Consider the following 27036-nt stretch of genomic DNA (forward strand, 5'->3'; position numbering starts at 1 on the left):
TAATGTGCCTTTACACCACTTACTTTTTTAGCCTGAGGTTGCATCATAATGTGTTTTTACACCACTTACAATGTGAGCCTGAAGTTGCATCATAATGTGCCTTTACACCACTTACTTTTTAAGCCTGAGGTTGCATCATAATGTTCCTTTACACCACTTACTTTTTGAGCCAAAGGTTCATCATGTGCTTTTTAAGCACTTACTTTTTGAGCCTGAGGTTGCATCATAATGTGCTTTTACACCACTTACTTTTTGAGCCTGAGGTTGCATCATAATGTGCCTTTACACCACTTACTTTTGGAGCCTGTGACTGCATTAAGTGAGGTCTCATAGTGACGTCCCAGAACCACTTGCTTTTCCACTAAATTTACACTCAAGAAATTTACAATTAGTTTCAAATCTTAGCTCTGTGACTGTGACTTAAATGTATTCAGTAATGGTGTGGTATTGTGCTGTTGAATTAAACAAAACTATATACCCAGATGATTGACCTCACCTGTCCAGTATGGTTCGCTCTGCACTAGCGCTAGCAAGACTGCCACCCCATTATGCTTGGGAATAAGGATAGTTCAAAGATTTAAATAGTGTACACTGCTGAGATGCATTTGTTATTTAAATGTCCACATAAGAAACCTAGGTTGTTTTGATATCGTTAGGCAAACTTAATCTAGAAAATATAAATAATTGGACGTACATGTAGTTCAAACAACGGTTAAACAGGATCAAATAAGGATATTTGATTTGAAAAAATAAATTGAGCGATGGTTTTGGCATCTAACAACCAAACATTAGTGATACAATATTATAGGGAAACTGAGTGTCAAGAAGATAATAAATACATACAAAAGGTAAGATTAAAATTATACTATTTGGAACTATTCAGCTCTGCTTTGAGTCAGTTAATAGTATTTAAGGAAACAAATATGCTTTCATTTCTTTCTGTATAAGGTTTCATTATTTGTTTACAACATTTTTATTCCACTGCATGCTAAAAATAATTATTTGTCATTCATTTCAACAAAATATTTTGTTACAATAAAAAAAAAGTGATTCTTTTTTAAATGGACTTGTTCACAAATTTATTCTTAGATTTGGAGGTTGAAATCAGCACTTTTGTAAATTTTAAGGAGGACAAGTTTATTCCTGTTCCTGACCTAAAATTGTTCAAACATGAAACAACTTCATTAACATTCATTAGAACTGATGCAATTTTGATGAGCATTGAACTATTGTCTGTAGAATAAAGCTCACAAACAAATTTCATTAGCGCTTGTCAGCCGGTGTACGTGTATTTAGATATTTATATGATCTGTATTTTGTAAGGCCCAAGAGCGTGTCCCAGCATCCTGTCTAACAAACTACTAGACTCATGAAAGATGGGAGTAAGTTTTCAATTACCGCAATATCCAGATATACATTTTGTACGGAAAGACTTTCACTATTGGTGCAGTCTTGCGCTCTTGAGGGAAGCTTGGAGAATACACAGTGAAACCCCACCTGTCTATTATAGTGACCACAATGGGAACTCGCTGCTAGGCGCAGTGAACAGGGATTGAACCCTTGTCACCGAGGCGAGAAGCATGTGTACCAACCACAGCACTAATAAGACACCCTCAAATGGATTGTTTACCCGAGTCCCCATCCAACTTATTTAACCCTTTACCACTTAGATACGTATTTTGACGCATTTGTAGTCCCTTATAAAGTTACATTTAATTAAAGACATTTCTTACTAGATTCAAGTTTTAAAGGCTTCATTTCCAGACCTTAGATACTGATGAGCAGCAAACAGCATAAAACCTGAACAGACTGCGAGTTACTTGTAGGTTGTTCTGGTTTTATACTGTTTGCACATAGCAATTTTCACTTAACTTCTGAGTGGGAAAGGGTTAAGTATTGTAGACTTAGCTATTTATTTTTGCTGTGTTTCAGATCTAGACAACAGATGCAGTGTGTCTGCTGCTTGTCTCCAGTATGAACACTTTGAGGGATTCCTCACACTACCTCTGGGATGTCTTCAAACCCCTCGGTGTACATGGTGTACAAGGGACGTAATAAGGTTAGCGCAAGCAGCAAAAAAGATGGCTTTTTACTAATATGCTTGTTTTATGCTTGTTATATTGTTGTTTTGCGAAGTTGTTGATTTATCTTGCCTCTGTTGCAAACATTGACCTAATCAAGCAGAATCAAATAAATTTTTGGTCAACAGGAAGTAGTGTATTCCTATGCACACTGTGACACATTGTTGAGTGTAACCTTTCCAATACACTACACAAGGGTTTAGTAGTTTACCCCTATCGGCTGTTATCATTGTAGACCAAGAGAAAACAAGGGGCTGTTTGTAAAACATGCATGCCCCCCATATGTGCTGTTAGTTGTAGTTGCAGCCATTGTATGAATATGTTTTTTGTCACTGTGACCTTGACCTTTGACCTAGTGACCTGAAAATTAATAGGGGTCATCTGCCAGTCATGATCAATGTACCTATGAAGTTTCATGATCCTAGGCATTATTATTCTTGAGTTATCATCAGGAAACTATGTTACTGTTTCAAGTCACTGTGACCTTGACCTTTGACCTAGAGACCTGAATATCAATAGGGGTCATTTTCCAGTCATGATCAATGTACCCATGAAGTTTCATGATCCTAGGCGTGAGCATTCTTGAGTTATCATCTGGAAACCATTTGACTGTTTCGAGTCACTGTGACCTTGACCTTTGACCTAATGACCTGAAAGTCAATAGGGGTCATTTGCCAGTCATGATCAATGTACCTATGAAGTTTCATGATCCTAGGCGTAAGCATTCTTGACTTATCATCCAGAAACCATTTTACTACATCCGGAAACCATTTTACTATTTTGAGTCACTGTGACCTTGACCTTTGACCTAGTGACCTAAAAATCAATAGGGGTCATCTGCCAGTAATGATCAATGTACCTATGAAGTTTCATGATCCTAGGCGTAAGCATTCTTGAGTTATCATTCAGAAACCATTTTACTATTTCGAGTCACTGTGACCTTAACCTTTGACCTAGTGACCTGAAAATCAATAGGGGTCATCTGCCAGTCATGATCAATGTACCTATGAAGTTTCATGATCCTAGGCGTAAGCATTCTTGAGTTATCATCCAGAAACCATTTTACTATTTCGAGTCACTGTGACCTTGACCTTTAACCTAGTGATCTGAAAATCAATAGGGGTCATCTGCCAGTCATGATCAATGTACCTATGAAGTTTCATGATCCTAGGCCTTAGCGTTCTTGAGTTATCATCCGGAAACCATCTGGTGGACGGACCGACAGACCGACCGAACGACATGTGCAAAACAATATACCCCCTCTTCTTCAAAGGGGGGCATAAATATCACGTTCTCGGTTCGTTTTTTATTTCTTCTCATATTTTCAAGAGGAAAGTATTAAAAGGAACAGTTTAAAGTGGAACTATTTTTTACGTGACATTTGCTGTTTTGATAATTTGATTTGAAGATTGTGACTTATACATAGACTTTGATGCAGCGCATCCGTTAGTTGACGTCCAGGCATTAATTACACCCCAAAACGGCAGTCGTCCTTTCTTTTTACCAATGGTGAAAGTCACTTGGATGTTAAGTATTCGGACACTTGTCATTAGGTTATATTCTGTGTATCAAATTTGTCAAAGACAATTTTTTAAGTGCCCTAAATTTGAGTAAGTCCTGTTTTCATACTACTGCAAAAGCATATTTCATGAATTAGATTACCATCAATAAAGTATTTAATTCATCCCACAAACACTTTTGATTATATTTTTATGATCATGAGGGAAACAAAATTACATTTTACACCTAATGGTATATATCTTCACCTGCCATAGTCAGTTATATTTGGCTGTAAGTCATAAATTTAAGACAAAAGTGTTTCCCGATTTGGATGACAGATTGTCTGGCAGGCATATATTTATTATGCTGGTACTAAAACAAAACCTTTTCAAAATAACTCATGTTATATGGCTCTGGTTTAAGGACTAAACAATAGAAACCATTGAATCAAAATTTTTTGTAAATTTTGTAAAAGAAATAATGACAAAATTCATATTCAAACCAGCGAAAAAAACAATTCTTAAACAAGAGCACCACATAACGGGTGCCACGCTTGGCTGCGAAAGCTTGTCAGTTTTTTGTTTTTTTTAAGAGGTCACAGTGACCTTGACCTTTGACCTAGTGACCCAAAATGGGTGTGGCGTGTAGAACTCATCAAGGTGCAACTACATATGAAGTTTCAAAGTTGTAGGTGGAAGCACTTTGATTTTAGAGCATATGTTAAAGTTTTATATTAGAGGTCACTGTGACCTCGACCTTTGACCTAGTGACCCAAAAATGGGTGTGGCATGTAGAACTCATCAAGGTGCATCTACATATGAAGTTTCAAAGTTTTAGGTGGAAGCACTTTGATTTTAGAGCCAATGTTAAGGTTTTAGCAGGACGCCTACGGCAGACGTCGGAGGGCGGACGAGCTGGCTATGACAATAGTTCGGGTTTTCTCAGAAAACAGCCTCGCTAAAAATGAGAATTAATTCCTTCAATGTCATTTTTACATCTTGTTCTCATTGTTATATATAATTTTGTGGTGTATGATTTGGCAGACCCTAATACAAACATACATGATTCAAATTCTGCAGAATAATAATGTAGACTGTAACGTAAAGCAAAAGTACCACATGTTATGTTTTATAAATGCCCTAATAGTCCTATGCAAAACTGTCATACCACAAAAATAAAGTATGTCATGCTATAGCGGTTTAATAATGACACGAAATAAGACATAATTACAATCCTTTGACATTCACAATGGATGTAAATGATGACTTACAGCGGAAAACAACTAGGTTTTTGTAGCTAACAAAGCGGAAATAAAACACTAAAACAGGGAATGGCATAAAAGTTTTGCTTCAGGCCTCACGTTGGGCATTTATAATTTAATTAGAGTTGAATCCTTTAAAATACGATTCCAAGAACTGGGCATGATACATGATTCATGAAATAACAGATTCTTTTACTATTTCAACAGTGATAATGATTTTTTTAAATTTTGATTTGCACTCAGGACACCATATTTATATTTATTGTCTTATTTACAATTGTTAGCAGAAGTCAATGATTTCATCCAATATGACCATAAATATAATTCATATACAGCAAATATTTGTAATTGTTAATAAATATTATTTGAAGTAAAAGGTTTTAAATGATTGAGTTAGAAATAGGGTAAACATTATTGTTTGATTCACAATCATTCATTTCCTGTACCAATTCACTTATTCAATACTCAAGTCAGAGGCAGTATAATTTAAATACTTCTTTTCAGAATGAAACAACTTAAGCTTTGAAAAGCTTTTAAAAAATATGCAAATGAGCCACATCTGCAAGCAAAATATGTCACTATATATTAAATGTCATCTGAATTTCATTTAACTTGAACCAGGAAATGCACAGTTATTTTGCGACAAAAGCCAACACATTTGTTAAAAGTGCTTTGTTTTATAGTTGCCTCTAAAAGTAGGTTGTTTTAACTCAATCTCAGTATAATCATTGTGAAAAGGCTATCATTTTTTCATTCTACGCCTCAAATTTCATTCCTTGTCATACCTTTTTGTTAAATACCAAAAGAAACTCATAATACAGTCTACAGTACTGATACATGTAATTGTAATTCTCAGCCTTGACCTAAGATAATATGTGTCTTGTTCTGAGAAAACTGGGCTTAATGCATGTGCGTTAAGTGTCGTCCCAGATTAGCCTGTGCAGTCCACACAGGCTAATCAGGGACGACACTGCGCTTTTTATGATATTTTTAGTTTCAAGGAAGTCCCTCCTTACCAAAAATAAAGTTTAGGCAGAAAGTGTCGTCCCTGACTAATCCCTTATCTATGATGACAGTTTACGCACATGCATTAAGCCCTGTTTTCTCAGAACGCGGCTCATAAAATACTGTAAAATCATTATCATTCCTGACAAATTGAGGGATCCACAAATTCAATACAAACACATTGGAAAAAAATTACTGATGCAAATTCCTTTCTTTTTCTTTCCAAATTTAGAAATAAACAAGGCTATTGTCAAGCAATATGGTCCCCTACCGACTCCACCATTGTCGGAAATTCCACCATTTTCAGATTTTTAAAATATTTTTTTGGTTGCCATAGCAACCAGAATTTTTGACGTAGGAACAAAATGAAATGATGTCCATAATGTCCATATTGCCATCTATCCATGTTGCAAGTTTCATTAAAAAATATTAAGAACTTTAAAAGTTATCGCAGGATCCAGAAAACAACCATTTTCAGCAGTATTTCTAGTCTATTTGTTGCCATAGAAACCAGAATTTTTGACGTAGGAACAAAATGAAATGACGTGCATAATGTCAATATTGCCATCTATCCATGTTTCAAGTTTTATGAAAAAATATTAAGAGCTTTTCAAGTTATCACAGGAACCAGAAAAGTGTGACAGACTCACAGACTCACGAACGGACACACAGAGCGCAAACCATAAGTCCCCTCCGGTGAAACCGGTAGGGAACAACAATGTGTGTCCACAAAAGACATTTTTTAAAAACCTTGAAAATTCATGTCAACAACTATAAATGACTTCACATGAATACACTGATTAGAGTTATTTAAAGCATTGAACTTGAGCAGTATAAAATAAAATTAGCATATTCTTTAACAGCAATAAAAAATTATCATAAAATTATAAAATAAATATATCAATTCAAAATTTTAAATTCCACGAGACCTGCGCACAAAATATACTAAGAAAGTTAAATTCAAGTTATTCCATCATCTTTTATACTTTTTAAAAGTAAATTCCACTACCTTGCCCTCCCTCAATGCTGCGAAATCCGCCTCAATTACCGCAGCCGATGGTCGGCGACCCCGAGACAGCATTGGCTGCATTTGCAAGGACGACGATGACAACATGTTGGCTGATGAACTTTGTCTGTGATCGCTGACTTGTCCCTCCGATTGCTCCTGCTCATACACTGTCCAAAGTCCAGGTGTCTTTAATGAATGCGCCAGTTTTGAAGTCGTTGGTCTAGCCATCAGTTGACAGCCCTCAAATTTATTACGAGACTCCTCGAATACACCTGAGTTCAGCAGTTCTTTACCTGATAGGTCAGCATAAGCACAAAGCTACACCTCCTAGGCTGTCTGTATTATGTCTTGCAAGTCAATTTATAGCCGGTACATATAAATCCCCTAAGCTGAACTACTCAAATTCTTTTTAATGCATACTTTTATGGTATTTTGATATCAATCTCTAGTGCTCCGATTTCTAGTAGTGTTCAGTAACAGTAGTTCAAATTTCACTGGATTCAAACAAGATCACAACTTTTGCACCTTGACCAAATGTTTGTATAGCAAATGGATTTAAATCTTCTTGCACATGAACATTGATTGAATGTTTAAAGTAAACCAATATCCTTAGGGTTTAGGGAAACAAAACACATTTAAGCACATTGCTTTAAGCACATTTACTTCAAGGAGGAAATATATGAAACACAAGTGAGTCTAGTTTACTTCATAGATAGTTTATTCCACAAATTTCCAATGATCATACAAGAAAGAGTATACAATGCACCTATGATGTACATACAAGGAAACATTTCAATGGATTGTACCGCCATGCACAGCAACCGATAAGATAAGTTTGACAAAATGAAATACTGATCGGAACATGTTACAGTACTCTTACAAGTGTTGAACTATGAATGACCACATTGATTTTTTGCAGTTATCAGAGGAGAGATATTTACATCTAGATATATGGACAGTGCATGGTGACCAGAGGACCATAAATGCATCCAGATAAATGGCCAGTTGTGACCATGCAGAGGCAGTGTCTGTTAAAATTCATCGATGGCAATTATGGAGAACTCTTGCTCACATGAACTCATGAACGAAAAGTTTGAATGAGCTATAACAAATACAAGGTAGGTAAATATGCATGTCTATGTGTAAATAAATTAATGTTGTTTTTTTTAAATAACTTATTATAAATGCATCTGGGCCAGTATTATAATTGCCTCATGCTAATAAATAAAACTGTTACAGGTGCTCAGAACATGAAATCTAGTTGTTACAGATCTTGCTGGTACCAAATCCATAAAGAGGTTGTTACTCTTATTTCTTAGTCAGGAAGATGTTAATACATAGGGGAAGGAGCTGTATTAAACCATTAGGGCTATGGCCAAAATATATTGAGAAGTAGCAAGAGCAGATTTCTGAAGAGGCCACAATAAACAGCCTAAGAACAGTCATAGGCCCAAACATGTTTTCATAGGCTCGAATTTATTGTGCACTATAAATCAAACTTTTAGCTGCTTTAAGTTTTATTTTCGACAAAAGATGGCAACAAGATAACCAGACATTTTGACATCATTGTAATCTGAGTCCTTCAAATAGAAGCACACATTCATATAAATTTAACTCCATTTTTAATATGATACTTTCTGACTTTTCTACATAACAAAAAACAACAACAAAACAATCATCTATGGGCCTTATACAACCCAATAAACAACACAAAAAGAGGCCAGTATAAAATTATCTTTTGTGCATTCATTTTAGTGAAAATAAATCCTGAAATCATTTTAAGGTTAACTATTTTAAATGGTTAAGTTTTAAGGCCATATTTATAAAATGAACATAAAATATTAATGCCTCAAGTGGAATCTGCTGTTCCACTGATTTTTACTATTTAAACACATTCACCAACAAATTCATAAGTGTTATGTTAAAATGAATAATTTATTATTATTAACCATTCAACCATTCATCTCAAATACTCCTGCTGCAGATGACATGTGTAACTATTTCTGCATGGTAACTGTATCAATTATTCCTGTCATGATTGACTTAATTATGAGCATTTTGTTAAAAGGTCTTACTCTAGACCTGTCTATGAAATGTGGTAATACATCAAGTTCATCAAAAAATTGATCAGTTGTTAATTCTAAAAACAACAAGAGGGCCAAGATGGCCTTAGTTCGCTCACCTGAGAGGAGTCGGTTCATTCAATCTTTACCTAATGTCAAACTTGACCTAGATATTGACCAGACAAACATCCTGGTCAAGTTTCATCATTATTGAACCAAAACTCTGGCGTAGAGAGTGTTTTTGTTTTTGTAAGATTTGAAATGGTGACCTATCATCAAACTTGACTGAGATCTTTCAGCAACTTTGATAAAGAATGCTTGAAAAATGTGAATGCTAGAGTGTTTACAAACCAAATGTGGACGGACGGACAGCAGACAAAGACCAATCCTAAAACCTCACCTGAGCAATCAGGTGAGCTAAAAAGTGTGTTTCACCGATCTGAGCCATTTTCCAACTAGTCCAAGAAATCAATAAAACCAATGTATTGACTAAGTTTCACGATGATTAGGCAAAATATGTGACTTCCATAGTGTTCAATCACAAGGTTTCTCTCTAAGTCGCATAAGAAAAACTGCCCCACCCCCCTGGCAGCTATGTTTATTGACCCATCGGGACCATTTGCAAACTCATCTGAGATATATACCAAACCAATTTTTTCACCAAGTTTCATGATGATTGGGCAAAAAATGTGACTTCTAGAGTGTTCACAAGCTTTTTTTTACTTTATAAATATAAGAAAACTGCCGCCCCCCCCCCCCCCCCTCCAGGCAGCCATGTTATTCAACTTACCGGAACCATTTTCCAACTCAACTCTCGTATCAAGGAAACAAATGTTGTGACCAAATTTCATGAAAATTGGGCAAAAAATGTGACTTCTAGAGTGTTCACATGTTTTCAATATATACATATAGAGAAAAATGCCCCACCCACTGGCGGCCTTGTTTTTTTTTACCGATCTTTACCATTTTCGAACTCATCCAACATATCAATAAAACCAATGTTTTGATTAACTTTCATGATGATTGGGCCAAAATTGTGACTTCTAGAGTGTTGACAAGGTTTCTCTATAGCCATATAAGGAAAACTGCCCTGCCAACTGGTGGCCATGTTTTTCAACAGACCGGAACCACTTTTGAACTCAACCAACATATCATTAAGACAGACATTTAGACAAAGTTACATGAAGATTTGGCATTAAATGTGACTTCTACAGTGTTTACAAGCTTTTTCTTTTTTTTGACCTAGTGACCTTGTTTTTGACCCAGCATGACCCAGTTTCAAACTTGATGGAGATATCATTGGGACAAATCTTCTGACCAAGTTTCATGAAGATCGGACAATAAATGTGGCCTCTAGAGTGTTTACGAATAAATGTGGACGGAGAGACGACGGACAAAGACCAGTCACAAAAGCTCGTCTGAGCAATCAGGTGAGCTAAATAAAACATCCAACATCGAATAACAATTAACACATAAATGATACACAAATCTACACTGTATTATTATAAAAACATTAATAATCAAAGGGGAGTAACTACTGTAAACTTAAATGCAATACTTAGAAGAGTTTTCTCGCACGTTACATGACCTTAATTCATGATTGTTTAACAAGCCTTTTTACTATATAAATATAAGGAAAACTGCCCTGTCCCCCTGGCAACCATGTTTTTCAACGGACCGGAACCAGTTTCAAACTTAACTCTCGCATCTAGGAAACAAAAGTTCTGAAAAAAATCTCATGAAAATTGGGCCAAAAATGTGACATCTAGAGTGTTGACATGTTTTCTCTATAAACATATAGAGAAAAATGCCACCCCCCCCCCCACCCAACTGGCGGCCATGTTTTTTCACCAATCTAGACCATTTACAAACTCGTCCGAGAAATCAATAAAACCAATGTTTTGACCAACTTTCATGATGATTGGGCAAAAATTGTGACATCCAGAGTGTTTACAAGGTTTCTCTATAGCCAAATAAGGAAAACTGCCCCGCCCACTGGCGGCCATGTTTTTCAATGGACCAGAACCACTTTGAACTCAACCAACATATCATTAAGACAAACATTTTGACAAAGTTACATAAAGATTGGGCATGAAATGTAACTTCTACAGTGTTTACAAGTTTTTTTCTTCTTTTGACCTAGTGACCTAGTTTTTGACCCGGCACGACCCAGTTTCAAACTCAACCGAGATTTCATTGGGACGAAGCTTCTGACCAAGTTTCATGAAGATCAGACAATAAATGTGGCCTCTAGAGTGTTTACGAACAAATGTTAATGGACGAACAGACAGACGACGGACAAAGACCGGTAACAAAAGCTCACCTGAGCAATCAGGTTAGCTAAAAAATGGAGGGTGCAAGCAAAATAACAATATTTTGATTCCTTTATTGATATAATAACAGGCCAGAGGAAAGCCCATAATAACAAATCATATTTGTTCCTATTCTAATTGAATTTTTTTTCCAAACATATTCAAAGCTTTATATATTTCCAACAATATCTTCTTTGTACATATACATCAAAATATGACCAGGTGATCCCTGTGTACTAGAATTGTGTTAGTGATTGTTATAATTTAAAAAACCTTGGAGTTGTCTGAATGGGTAGTTTCTACTTTCCCTGGTGGATGACAAACTACAGGCAAAGTATAAAGTCTTTTTATTTGTTTCATTATTTTAACTGTCATAACTAGAGGCCTATCCTGAACAATCTTTAAGGCCACAATCTAAGCCTCAACAATCTTAGCCTCTGAACAATATTATGCCACAATCTTAGCCTCAACAATCTAAAGCCACAATCTTAGGCTCAACAATCTTATGCCATAACAATCTTATGCCACAATCTTAGCCTAAGCAATTTAAGGCCACAATCTAAGCCCCAACAATCTTAGGCCACATTCTTAGCCTCAACAATCTAAGGCCACAATTTTAACCTCAACAACCTTAGGCTAAAATCTTAGCATAGAAAATCTAAGGCCACAATCTAAGCCTCAACAATCTTGGGCCTCAAACTTAGTCTTAACAAACTTAGGCCACAGTCTTAGCCTCAACAATCTTATGCCACAATCTTAGCCTCAACAATCTAAGGCCACAATCTTAGCCACAACAATCTCAGGCCAGAATCTTAGCCACAACAATCTTAGCCAAAACAATCTTATGCCACAATCTTAGCCAAAACAATTTTAGGCCACAAACTTAGGCCACAATCTTAGCCTCAACAATTTTAGGCCACAATTTTGGCCTTAATAATTTAAGGCCACAATCTTAGTCTCAAAAAACTAAGGCAACAATTTTAGACTCAACAATCTCAGGCCACAATCTTAACCTCAACAATCTTAGGTCACAATCTTTGCAGATAAAACACAGTGAGTATCTTCGCCTAAATGATCTTAAATGAAATCGCAAGTGTTTTTAAGGATCTATAATATTTTTACTTTTTCTTTTGTGTGCACTTCATTTTGTTTTTATTACTTCTTAACACCAATCCAATTGCCAATTGTGATATATAGAAACCATTCAGGTGATATTTCATAGCCGCTGAGCGAAATAAATCCTCAAAAAAATGTGTTATCTATTGATTTGAAGCCACTCGAGGAAGAATGACACTTTAGTTTAGTTGCAGACAAGTCAGCAATAACTTTGTATCACTTATAATTTACCAAAAATAAAAAGACCGTCATTAAAAATGTTATGCTGTTACCAAAAAGAATGGAAAAACAAGAGCTGTCACCATAGGATGACTTATGCCCCCTATAAACGCTTGATAGAAGTTATGAGCTTTTTTCGAAACCTAAACGCAGAATTCGAAACCTAAACGCGGACCCCAAGTTCAAGGTCAAGGTCACAGGGGTAAAAATTTGTGTGCGTATGGAAAGGCCATGTCCGTATACACATGCATACCAAATATGAAGGTTATATCTCAAGGGACATAGAATATATGAGCATTTTTCGAAACCTAGACGCAGATTTCGAAACAAAAACCAGACCCTAACTTCAAGGTCAAGGTCACAGGGGTCAAAAATTTTGTGCATACGAAAAAGCCTTGTCCATATACACATGCATACCAAATATGAAGGTTACATATCAAGGGACATAAAAGTTTGGGGCATTTTTCGAAACTTAAACGCAGATTTTTAAAAACATAAACGCGGACCCTAAGTTAAAGGTCAAGGTCACAGGGGTTAAAAATTTGTGTGCGTATGGAAAGGCCTTGTCCGTATACACATGCATACCAAATATGAAGGTTATATCTCAAGGGACATAGAAGTTATGAGCATTTTTCGAAACCTAAACGCAGATTTCGAAACCTTAACGCGGACCCTTAGTTCAAGGTCAAGGTCACAGGGGTAAAATTTTTTGTTGGTATGGAAAGGCCTTGTCTATATACACATGCATACAAAATATGAAGGTTATATCTCAAGGGACATAGAAGTTATGAGCATTTTTCGAAACCTAAACACAAAGTGTGACGGAAAGACGGATAGACAGACAGACGGACAAAAAGACGGACAGTCCGATCACTATATGCCCCCTTTTCTTCAAAAGGGGGCATTATAACTCATTTTTCCTTTTTTAAATTTTTTCTTGGATTTGACCAATTGATCTAGTTTTTGGATGCACTTAACCCTTTCAGTGCGGGAACCGAATTTTGAAGGCCTTTGCAAACAGTTTGGATCCAGATGAGACGCCACAGAACGTGGCGTCTCATCAGGATCCAAACTGTTTGCTATTCTGATAGTATTCTTTGAAAAAAAATCGAAGAAAATGCTAATTGTAGAAATTCAGCAGACGACATTTTAGCAGAAGACAAATTTCCCAGCATTCAAAGGGTTAAACAAGATTCAAACTCTGTATTGTCAAAACAAGAAATTTGACAATAAAACCACGAAACAAGAGTACTACACAGAAAATTACAGCACAGTAGCAGTGACTTTAGCCCAAACATGCCCAAAATACAATGCTAAGCTGGGTCTGCCTGTAAGCTATTATCATACAAAATTGAAAAATTGATCACACAATTTTTAAACAAAATCTAAGTAAAAACTCTCGCCATTGAGTGGCAACAGTTCTTTTACTTTTAGAAACAGTGACCTGGATCTTGACGTTTCTGGTCCCAAACGGAGTCCCATTCTAGGCATACATGTTTTCTACCAACAATGGCAGCACAATATAATCTCCATCTAAACTCAAGATATTTAGAAGAAACTGTGTATCTTGTTTTTTACAGTGGTGTGATTGAGGAGAAGTCAGATGGTAGGACAATTCTGTAGACTGATTTTGTACAACTGGATGTGCTAAACAAGGTAAGAAACTAATTAAAACAGACATAGAAATATAAAAATTTATTGAATTCTTCAACAAGATTTGTTTTCAAAATCCTTTTTAAATGTACATAGCAGTTATTAAGAATGCAAATTTAACAGTATTAATGTGGGTGACCCTAATGTTCCACTTTTTGTTTTCCAATCCCTCTGAACTATGCTTGCAATCTATCATTTTTGCTCAACGTTTTTTACTTTTGAAATATTGCGAGCGCTTTTAACTTTTGAAATATTGCCCGCACTTTTAATATATTGCCAGCGCTTTTACAGTGTTGTTAACGGAATTTTAATAAATTAAACTTTACCACGGGAGAATTACAATTTGTTCAAATGTAACTTGAACTCCATCATACTTGCGTAATCTTTTAATTATCAGAGCAGTTGCTCTTCCATATCCATTTAGAAACTGGAATTGCTTTCTGATTTAAATCCACAGTTGATTGAAGCAATTCCCATTTCAATTTGTTTTTCACTGCTTTGTCAATCATCCATATTTTATGAAAGACAAATTTCGTTCTTTCTAACATATTTTTTCATCAAACGACGAAATATGCAAAATAAGCAAACAAATTACTAACACATTTTAAAAGACTCATTATGATTGGAAGATTGGGAAACAACAGTCAATGACATTGCTTGTTACAAAAAATGTTCAGATGCAAGCAAATATGGCTGCAAGTGCAGAAAAGTTTTAAAATAGGATTTTTACTGCCGCATATGAAATATGCCATGGAATAGGTCGTAACCCCCCTACTTCACCCATATTTTCTAATGAATTTACACGAATCTTAGTAATGTCCCCTGAGTCAGTCGGATCTGCAGAAAAAGCACACCCTTTTTATTAATCTTGACCTTGACCCTGGACCCAAATGAACTCCCTATACTAAGTTTGCAATGAAAAACTTAATTTCAGAGCTTAACCTCAAGTCAAACTCAAGTTATTTCCTGCAAGCCTATTTTCAATTTTTGTTAACAGTGACAATGACCTTGACCTGACAAGCCCCAACTGCAATCCAACTGATTTCATGCAAGCTTGCTATATCATAAGGCCAAAAAAAATACGTTTCTGGTCTCCTTAGAAAAAAAAAACAGGATCGGTAGGGATTTTTTTTTTCGGGTACTAGAATGGAAGGCTACTAAAGCTTATAATAAGAAATACATGTATATACATGTATATATGCTTTGTTTGCTTGATATTACATCTTATATGAACAAAAATGAATAATTTTTTTTTTTTTTTTTTTTTTTTTTTTGGGGGCGACCCCAATCAAAAGTTGAGGGTTGGCGCGGATTCGGGAGACACGGTCGGGCGACAAGATATGGACCTTTTTTTTTTTCCCCTAAGTTTCATGAAGATTAGCCCATGGAAACTCAAGTTATTGACCAAAATTCCTAAGCTTGGTCTTCATGTATGCTACACACGAAATTCAGTGGAATGTCCCCATCCAAACCCAAGTCACCACAAAAGCTATAGTGAAATACAACCATGAATACCATTATCTGACTTGTACTTTACATCAACTTCAGCACAAGATAAACAAGACAACAAAGGGCCGTGACACCTGAGAAACTAACCTGTTATGTTAAGATTTTTGTAATGACTGTTACGTTTTTGGTAGTTTTGTTTGCTTTGAATTTTGCCTGACACAGTATTAGAACAAATTTAAGTTTGTAATTTAAATATTTTATCAATCAAACAATATTAATTATTAAATAAATCAATAATATTTACAATACAAGTTGTTACAAATAATTTGACCTCAGGAGCATGATTTTAATAAATTTAGCAGAGGAATGCCATAGGATGTTTTTATCAAATGTATAACGTCTGATCCTTGTACTTTCAAATAAGACTTTAAAAGTCATTTTCTGTATAAGTCTGTATCAAATTCAGACATGTGACCCCAGGTGTGACAAGTTTTTACCACACGGGCATGATTTCAACTCATAGATTCGACAACAAGACAATGTTGAACACCAAATATTTAAGCCATTACCCTTGTGGCATTATAGAAGATTTGTAAAGATTTCTTTAAAAAAAATAATATTATGACCTACATTGTACATATGCAATGGACTGGACCAATTTGAACACCTTTGACATAAGGTCACCCCATGATCATTCTTGTGAAGTTTCATTAAAATCTGCACCTAAGTTCAGCAGGAGATGTCTTTAGGAGAAAAAGTTATTGCACAAACGCACGACATACTATGCACCGATTGACAGTCAACTGACAACATGGTGTCCTAAAACCTCCCCATGAGCACTATGTGCTCAGACAGGCTAAAAACCATTTCTAACATATGAGCTGAATGAATATCACGAATTTCATGGTAAATCAGAACCTGGTGTGAAGGCGCAAATCAGCAATTTAAATGTCAGAATTCAAAGATTAGATTATACAGTAGTAAAGCTTGAGTGAATTGAGAAAAAATCAAACAAGTTCAGATTGATCAAAATCAAATTGAATGCCTTTGACAATAATGGGGATTTATAGATTTGGGCTCGTCATTCATGCATTATAAAGTAACACCTCTGCATGTTTCTCCATCAAGCCTACATCAGTACTTACAGTCTCCTTTCAGTCTATGTCGTGAATATATTAACCCTTAACCACTTAGATACGTATTTAACCCTTTACCACTTAAATACGTATTTAACCCTTTACCACTTATATACGTAGTTGGACGCGGTTGTAGTCCCTTAGAAAGTTACATTTAATTAAAGACCTGTCTTACTTGATTCAAAGGCTTCATGCCCAACCGTTAGATACTGATGAGCAGCAAACAGCATAAAACCTGAACAGACTACAAGTTATTAATGCAGGCTGTTCTGGTTTTATGCTGTTAAATGCACATAGCCATTTTAACTTTTCTTCTTAGTCAGAAAGGTTTAACAAAAGCAAATTATCATCATTGGACATCATGCACCAACTTTTGTCAAAAATCATTGTTTTCTACTGGAAAAAACGGATGTCTTCAACTAAACTCATTTCTGACACTTAAAAAGCAAACATGAAAAACAACTTCTATGAAACGCTTTAAACATTGGTCTAATTGCCTGTAATTGGATAATGATGTGAATAAATTTGCATTTTTCTACAACAATTTATCATCATTTCTTTGAACAATGAATCATTTATATGTTAATTTGCCCTAATAGCCTACACAAGCAGTGTCTTATTGGTAATAGTAGAAAACAATGCTTAACAAAGGTATAAGTATTATTAATGATAAAGAGATACACTTGTTTGCAATGAAAAATTGTTGTCACAAACTTAAACCAAATTACTTGATTTGATTAATTTTGTTCGAGTACATTTTTGTCATATAAACTCTGTACAATTATACCCAAATTATTTGAATTTTAGGATTTAAACATTATAAAGTCATTTATTCTTTATATCATAAACTTGTTCAGAAGATATTCCAAACAGTTTATGACAGATCTTCTATAGCCTGAAGACATAGAGAACACTAGGTCGGTGCCGAATAAAGCAAAGTTTATTTTGCGAGGCTTAGAAAATCTGAACCACGAGCCTTGGCGAGTGGTTCAGATTTTCTAAGCCTCGCAAAATAAACTTTGCTTTATTCGGCACCGACCTAGTATTCGATTTATCCCATCAATTTTCTTAGTTGTAAATTATTTCTTTAAAAATAGAATAGGAAAATCAAACTACATGGAAAATCCCAAAGTTATTTTAAGCAAACATTGTTTTATTATTTTAATCGTGCCGAGCCTAATACATTACAAAAAGATCAGTAACTAACCTGTTTTTCTGTTAATCATACCTCTACGTCCCCAATTTTTAAGAAATAATGAAAAAAACACACTAAACAACTGCAGCTTTAGCGTGAAAGAACATGCATTGTGTCGTATGACGTGTTAATAATGACGTCACGAGTATGCGCATGTAATATTTGTAAATAATGTTTTTTTGCTTTTGAGTTGCATTATGTGTTAAAAATATATTACATCTTGGTATCAAATTGTTTGTTTTGTTGAATCTGATTCGATTTTACTAAAAAATTATTACTTCATAGTTGATTCCGAGTAATATGACCATTCTCTGCCACGCGTGACAGCTATATTTCAGCACTGCCGAAATAGAGGAAAATTTATTCCACAGTGGTTTATTTCGACAATGCACATCTGATGATGGGATAAAAGAAACTGCTTATTGAGCATATATAAAATATCATCCATATGTATGGTTGTGTTTGGGTGTCTTGACTTAATGCTGCCCTCATCTTTGCATGCCAACTTATCAATATAATTTTATGTGCGGATAATTGTTCCCATGATAATAAATAATGATTGTACGCAAAACTTGGATACACTAAACTAAGATCAAGAATTCGTTCAATAGACAGACTTACTGGGAGGAACAATTAAAACAAGACTATTGCCAAGCAATATATGTCCCATACCGGTGAAACTCCACCATTTTCAGAGTTTTTTTATCCCCACGCTTTTTGAAAAAAAGGTGGGGATATTGTGGTGATCTCCGCCGTCCGTCCGTCCGTCTGTCCGTCCGTCTGTCCGTCCGTCTGTCCGTCCGTCCTGGCCACTATCTCCTCCTACACTAAAAGCACTAGAACCTTGAAATTTACACACATGGTAGCTATGAGCATATGTGCGACCCTGCACTATTTGGAATTTTGATCTGACCCCTGGGTCAAAAGTTATAGGGGTTGGGGTGGGGCCCGCGTCAGAAATTATCACTCATTTTTTTAGGTTATTTTACATTTACTTCTTTATTTCTACACCGATTCACTTCAAATTGATACTGGACCTCACCTATGACAATACGGTCAATCTCAACCATGCATGGCCCCATTCCCAACCCTGGGGCGCCCCGCCCACATAGGCCACACCCACCAAAAATTTCCATTTACTATAATTTTTTCATTTCTACACGGATTCACTTCAAATTGATACTGAACTTTTGTTATGACATTAGGGTCAATCTCAACTATGCATGGCCCCAATCCCAACCCTGGGGCGCCCGCCCACATAGGCCACACCCACCAAAAAATTCCATTTACTATAATTTTTTCATTTCTACACGGATTCACTTCAAATTGATACTGAACTTCTCTTATGACATTAGGGTCAATCTCAACTATGCATGTTCCCATAACCAACCCTGGGGCCCCGCCCACATAGACCACACCCACCCAAAATTGCCTTTACTATAATTTCTTCATTTCTACACCGATTCACTTCAAATTGATATTGAACTTCTCTTATGACAATACAGTCAATCTCAACTATGCATGGCCCCATTACCAACCCTGGGGCGCCCCGCCCACATAGACCACACCCACCCAAAATTGCCTTTTACTATAATTTCTTCATTTCTACACCGATTCACTTCAAATTGATACTGAACCTCTCTTATGACAATACGGTCAATCTCAACTATGCATGGCCCCATTACCAACCCTGGGGCGCCCTGCCCACATATGTCACACCCACCCAAAATTGCCTTTTACTATAACTTCTTCATTTCTACACCAATTCACTTCTAATTGATGATGAACTTCTCTTATGACAATACGGTCAATCTCAGCTATGCATGGCCCCATTACCAACCCTGGGGCACACCTAGGTCAAACATTCGGCGTGGGGATACGCGTCGGCCTCTGCCGCGCCATTTCTAGTTTATTATATATATTTGTTGCCATAGCAACCAAAATTCATGACATAGGAACAAAATGAAAGGATGTGCATAATCTCAATATTGCCATCTATCCATGTTTCATGAAAAAACACGACAAACTGACACACAGAGCGCAAACCATAAATCCCCTCCGGTTTCACCGGTATGGGGCAATAAGCAGGCTTAGTGTTAAAGTAACAGAGCATTTATACCACACTTCACTTCGTTTTTTCCCAAAATATTTCCATATTTACAACTATATTTAAGCAATTTGAAGTGATACAATTTGAAACAATTCTGACTTATCATTTGCATATGTGCTGCCTATAGTACTACATTGTGTTCTATAGCTACTTATAATATTCCAAAGTTGAATGTATGTGGCTTAAAATGAGTGACTTTCTTAAAACCATTTAAGAGTAAGTCTTTTTAGTTAGTTCTGGTCTAAATGTAATTATAATTTTTCCTGTTCATCCACTTGGCCTTTTCATTGGAGAAAATTAGTATCACGCTTAACATGCACTTCACATCGTTTCAAAAAGCAGTACAGCATCCCTCTATACGTTTCATAGTAGCTCCGTTATAATAGCCCACCCCGCATAAGAACTTTGTGAACGCTAACGTTTGTCAATAAAATTACCTGTTACTGTAAATGAAATAAAATTTTGAACATTGCACCTTTTCAATTTCTTGCAGTTTTGGTATTTTTCACTTATAGTTAAGTTTCATTTATTCATTCAGTCCTACTAGCGGGAAATTTGCTCAAGATTTTATTGGACAATAACATAGGTCAAGTAAGGTGAAAACCTGGGTTAGACAGCTAGGCCGAAAAACACTGAATAAATGCAGACAATTTTACAATTTGCAGACCATAAATTAATGGACCTTAAACACGCAATTAATTATGAAACAAAAGTGATTATTTCTGACGCCATCATTTCCTTCATAAATAAAGCAACCATAGTATAATTGTTGTCATGCATAAGTGAAAACTTGACAGTAATATATTCATGAAACAATGCACGCTTGAATATCCACACTTAAGGAGGGAGTGGCTCACACTTCATGTTTTTGTCATCAAAATGTGAAGAGAAAGCACAAGTCACGGAAGTTGACATCACGATGGACACACCAACTTAATTATGTACCTGATAAGGTAGAATCATAATTGTAATGATTTTGTCTCTAAGAAACCTAATATGTACTGAGACTCATTGATGAACATGTGAGTTGAAACTTGATGCAAGTTTAATCAGACAATTTTTCATGGAAGAGGGCAATTATGGACCTTAAGTGCCGACCTGAATTCAAGAAAAAAACATTTTTTAAACTTGACTTGGTGAGCTAGTTTTTGGAAATATGTGACCCAGATTTAAACTTGGCCTAGGTATTGTAAAGATATACATCATGACAAAGTTTCATCAAGATTGACTCATTCAACTGGCCTCTACAGAGGTAACAAGATTTTTTTATCAGATTTGCGCAAGTGAACTTGTTGTAAGATGCAAATGTACAAAATTCAAACGCCTAAATATTTTAATGATAAATATCAGACCATGATTCATCAAAATTGTTGACAGTGGGTTGAAAATATAGCATCAACAAGAGCACCGCATAACGGGTGCCACGCTCGGCTACGGGTGCAGTTTTGAATAAATGAAAGCTTGTCAGAATTATTTTTTTTTAAAGGTCACAGTGACCTTGACCTTTGACCTAGTGACCCCAAAATGGGTGTGGCGCGTAGAACTCATCAAGGTGCATCTACATATGAAGTTTCAAAGATGTAGGTGGAAGCAATTTGATTTTAGAGCCAATGTTCAAAACCTTAACAAAATGTTAAGGTTTTAGCATGACGCGGACAGCGGACGACTAGCTGGCTATGACAATATCTCAGGTTTTCTCCGAAAACGCAGAGCTAAAAATGAACAATAAACAAGACACCTACACTACTTTTAAAACTAAGTTGCATGTGACTAAAGTCCCTTGCTCCAAATTTCTTTCAAAAGGTTTCTCAAATAAATTTTCAAATCACTTTACATGAATGAACAAAAGCACTCATATTTCACTTTGAATTTATTCATGTAACTTTTTTTAATGACAAGGGGAACAACTGCTTTAACTTATATTTACATCTAGATGACAGTTGTTGTCTTTCTTAGATAAATTTAAACTATCCAATGAAGGTTGTTGAATGCATGTGTTGCATAAATTTATTGTATTAAGTAAGTAAATAACCAAATTTAAAATACTTGCGACTTAATATCAGTAAAAAATAACCATTTCATGACCAACTAGAAATGGGGCGGCAGAGGCCGACGCTTATCCCCACGCCGCATGTTTGACACAGGGGGGCCCCAGGGTTGGTAATGGGGCCATGCATAGTTGAGATTGACCGTATTGTCATAAGAGATGTTCAGTATAAATTTGAAGTAATTCAATGTAGAAATGAAGAAGTTCATGTAAAATAACCTAAAAAATTAGTGAAAATCTATACCCTAATTTCTCCTCCTCATCCTTCTCTCCTAACAAATCTAATAATGAATCAACTTCACTGTAGTCAATTATGTACATGTCATCCTAACTGAAATGACTTATGAGATGGCTGAACATGCTCTCTTATAGCCAATCTTCTTGCTTCTGTTTTGGAAAAGTTATGTTTTGAGGTTAAATGGTTGACTAAATAGTAGCGTCTCAGAAATTTTCTATCGCAATCTTGAACACAACAATGAATATGTTGCATTTCATGTCTGTCTTTGTTGTGCCTGTTCAAAGTCCATCTTGCTTTAAATTGTTTCTCACATTTTTCCCACTTGAACATTTTGACAAATTTTCAGTAATCATTTTTAAATTGTAATTGCACAAATTGAAAGTTTCAGCCCTTTTATAGATTCTTGAGGCTCTATTCCACGAGTTTCTCATGCTTTTTATGCTTGACTGCATTCTATCTCTTTTCTCATATACAGGTGTCCCTTTGTGCCAATATTTTATAATCCCTTGTATAAACATTAGATGGATGAGCTAAACCATTTCACAGATGAGTTAACACGAACAATTGAATACTAAATACATCTCTGCACCACTACAGTGTAACTCTTATGCGCCACTTTGATTTATTTAATTTTTTAATATCATTTGGCAGGTTATTTACTTACCTCCCTTTAAAGCTTATTACTTCCCTTGATTTGTTTTTTTGACCTTTGACCTTGAAGGATGACCTTGACCTTAACCTTTAACCACTCAAAACGTCCAGCTCCATGAGATACACATGCATGCCAAATATCAAGTTGCTATCATCAATATTGCAAAAGTTATGGCCAATGCACCATACCGGTGGCATAAAAATAAGTGAAAATCTCTGACCCGGCCCGCCCCAACCCCCATAACTTTTGACCCAGGGGTCAGATCAAAATTCCGTCACTGTCACCGTGGCACAAATGCTCATTTATATAGCTACCATGTATGTAAGTTTCAAGGTTCTAGTGCTAATAGTGTAGGAGGAGCAGGTGGCCAGGACGGACGGACGGACAAACGGACGGACGGACGCACATCACCACAATATCCCCACTCTCCGAAAAACGTGTGGATAACAAGACAGACTTTATTTCATCAAAAATTCTTCAATAAAAAACACTTGAAGATATAACTTTGTATAATGAAAACTTTTTTTATATATATAAAGTAAGTTGTATGATTGAAAACTTAAAATAATAAAAACATTCTTTAAATATGTTGCTTACATAATAAGGTTTAAAATTGGTTTACATAAATGAACAGAAAACTCCGATTTACTTCTATTTATTGACAAGGGGGACAACTGCTCTAATTGCTTTTTAAAGATAACTGAAGAAAGTTGTCTTTCTTCTATAAGTTAAAGAACATCTCCAATGAGGGTTGATGAATTTGTTGCAGAAATTTTAGATTAATTTATCAAGTAAAGTCGTTTTGGGCGAAAAGGGGAATTTTAGAAGATCTTTTCACCAACCATTCAACACTTAAAATTGCAATATTTTAATGTAATTTACATAAATATACATTCAATCAAAGGTTAATAGCAAGATACCAGCTGGCAACATAGGTATATAAGTAAACAAGAGATGTGTTTGTCAGAAACACAATGCCCCCTAATGCGCCGCTTTTTTTTTAACCTTTGACCTTGAAGGATGAACTTGACCTTTCACCACTCAAAATGTGCAGCTCCATGAGATACACATGCATGCCAAATATGAAGTTGCTATGTTCAATATTTCCAAGTTATTGCAAAACTTTACTGTAATATTAAAGTTTTGGTTTTGTTTTGTTTTACCTTTGACCTTGAAGGATGACCTTGACCTTGACCTTTCACCACTCAAAATGTGCAGCTCCATGAGATACACATGCATACCAAATACGAAGTTGCTATGTTAAATATTTCAAAAGTTATTGCAAAACTTTACTGTTATATTAAAGTTTTGGGACAGAATGACAGACAGACAGGCCAAAAACAATATACCCCTGATCTATCAATCCGGGGGCATACAAAAATTGAAAATAATTTATTAATTTTTTTGGAGGGGGGAAATTTTAGCTGAAATAGGGGAAAAAAGTATACTGTTTAAGGGGGGAAATGGGGCCGAATTTCGGCCCCAAAAACGGCCAAACGAGGGCCCTGTGAAATAATTATGGCCTAATATAATTTTTTTTTATATATTTCCTGAACACGGAAGACAGTGTTAATTTCATCAATATTTATTCCTTTCTTCAACTAAAACACTATAAGTATCATTATATCTTTGTTCTATAGAAAGTAAGTTGAATGTTTGAAGATTTCAATTATGATTAAACAAGTGCCACATTTTCAGCAAGTTCATAATGGACCCACCCAATGAATGAAAATATAAATGCTATCATTTGCCATTCAAACATGAAAACACTTCATTGGCAAATTTATTCATTAAAACAGAGGGATTTAACTCTGACATTCACTTAAACCCAAAGGGGCATTGCTTTACTATCAACTGAATTTAAAGTTTGTTACCTAAAATGTTAATTTCACAAATCTCTTGTTGACAACAGATATTTATTTTCATGATTAAGATTCTGCTGTAAAGATAAGATGGTCAACATTAAACCAAAACCCTGATAACAAGACAAAGGTTAATGCTGCATGTTTGTGTATTCCGAGATAATTGATAGGCCTGTCTGTGTCTTCAGACTGCATGCATAGGTGGACCTGCCCCTATGACCTCTCACTGGACATTTTTAATCTTGAGCCAAAATAGGTCAAATTCACCCGGCTGCCCAGGTATTTGCCAATAACTTTGATTCAAAAAGATCAGTGCATGGTGGCCAAAGAGACATTAGTGTGCACTTGTAGACATTTCATCTCTTGCCATTCAGATAACTTATTTTTGGGTCAAAAAGATAAAGGAGCCATGAAATATTATATTAAACAGAAATAACCTTATAATTTGTATATATAGTAATTTGGAATCCAAATATGTGATAACTGTATTAGTTTTTATGATGCGTTATATGCTACGGATTGCACCTGGCTATGTTTTTATTGTTTTGTATTGTCTGGAGCAAAAACGGTGAAGGTAGTCCAACTGGTTGTGTATGTCAGTCGTCAAAGTCTATTTTGCCTTATTTCATTTCCCAGCACCCAGACCTGCTGTCCCCCACAAAAGCACCCATGTCGACCAAACAGAACCAAGCCTGTCGGCACATTGACCCTGCCTCCGAGCTTCATATTGCGGAAATCATGAAACAAGCGATCCCACGCCAGTCCTCTTGCCGCCTGTGACAACAGGTTTCTCCCTTTTTTAATTGATGTTTATATAAACTTGGTTGAAGTTGCAGGATTACATATCGGGCTTAATATGATATCTGCTTTTAATAAATAGTGACATAGGATATGGGGAATTTTTAAGGGAAATTATATATCCAATTATTGTTTCCAAAGTTAATTTGAGAGAAAAAAAACTAAGTTTCTTGTTATCTTTGTGCCCTAAAATGATATGTTGTATTACTTATTTAGTGTATTAAATATTGATCAATATATATATATTGATAAAATGCCAGGCTCCAAATATCTTAACTTACTATCTTCTAATGTTAGTTAGGCATTTTGAGCTATATTATTACGTAAAGGTTTCCCATCGATGGATTCTATAACTGGTTTGATTAGTGTCAATCTATTGGTTCCAGCAGTAAGTCAAACTGACTCCTGTCTAGAGTCAACATTGCTCATTCCCATGCACCCACTGTCTGCCAAACATCCAGGTCGTATACCAAGCAATAAGGTGCAGGCAAAGTTTAATATTAAAGGTAATTGTTTTGCATATAATTCTATGTTTGTTTTAAGTTTAATATATGATTGAGGTACTTGTAAGCAAGTTGAATTAATGGTAATAGTGCAGGTATATTTGTATTCTGTATTTGAGTAGTGATTATATAATGCTCTCCACCCAAGGAGAGGTATTAGTGTGGGTTCGAGTGGGATACAGGCGTTGCCCCGATTCCAGAGGCGCCGCTGGTTCTTTTAATTTCCCTGTGAAAGGCTGCACAAATACACAAAGGGTTATGCTATTCTTGCATAAAATTATTCAAATTATTGAATATTACATATACAAGACACGCAGTTTCGTATCTGGAAGAGATAAAATATTCAAGACAATTTACATGTACAATAATGTCAAAATTAGGGCTGCAACGGGTACCCGTAATATCCGATGATAACGGATCCAACTTCAGATTCGCGGGTACGGATCCACCCCTGGAAATTTCGGTTCTGAATATTAATTTTTTTTTTCAAAGTTGTATGTAACCTAGCGCTGTTTTCACGAGTATTGTTTTTAATACAGACTGGTTCTAAAACTAAAAGATACGTATAAGAGTCGATATTTATTGACGCGTGACAGTCAAATAGCAGATCATTCGAGATCCTTCGGCTTTTATTCGGCTTTTATTGTATAAGAGTGTCATTGGACATTACGTAATGAGCGCAGAAAACAAAACTAATTCGAAATCATGGAGGATTTACACATTACAAATGCAATTCCTAATGAAAATGAGTAAGTTTTCAATCCTTATTGTCTTTCTGAGTTGTATTAAAAACAACGGTAGTGGATCCAGTGTGGCTGGAATGTTAT

The 27036-nt window shown here is 35.7% G+C and overlaps 1 protein-coding gene and 1 long non-coding RNA gene across 3 annotated transcripts in view; one reads left to right on the forward strand and one right to left on the reverse strand.

Annotated features, from left to right (window-relative positions):
- Window positions 1-27036, reverse strand: part of LOC127873104 (S-adenosylhomocysteine hydrolase-like protein 1) — a 118885-nt gene that overhangs the window by 78276 nt on the left and 13573 nt on the right. Inside the window, exon 1 of one of the 2 annotated variants that reach the window (XM_052416714.1) lies at window positions 6857-7313. The exons of the other annotated variant lie outside the window; for it this stretch is intronic. Coding sequence (XP_052272674.1) covers window positions 6857-7084 — 228 coding nt within the window. The 5' untranslated portion in view covers window positions 7085-7313. Of the gene's footprint in view, window positions 1-6856; window positions 7314-27036 lie in introns of those variants that run through there. 2 annotated transcript variants of the gene reach the window in all.
- Window positions 7291-27036, forward strand: part of LOC127873108 (uncharacterized) — a 34048-nt gene continuing 14302 nt past the window's right edge. Inside the window, exons 1-4 of the long non-coding RNA XR_008045974.1 lie at window positions 7291-7974; window positions 14147-14222; window positions 25545-25694; window positions 26093-26212. This is a non-coding gene — a long non-coding RNA (uncharacterized LOC127873108). The remainder of the gene's footprint in view (window positions 7975-14146; window positions 14223-25544; window positions 25695-26092; window positions 26213-27036) is intronic.

The sequence above is a fragment of the Dreissena polymorpha genome, chromosome 3, assembly GCF_020536995.1.
Source record: "Dreissena polymorpha isolate Duluth1 chromosome 3, UMN_Dpol_1.0, whole genome shotgun sequence".
Lineage (NCBI taxonomy): Eukaryota > Metazoa > Mollusca > Bivalvia > Myida > Dreissenidae > Dreissena > Dreissena polymorpha.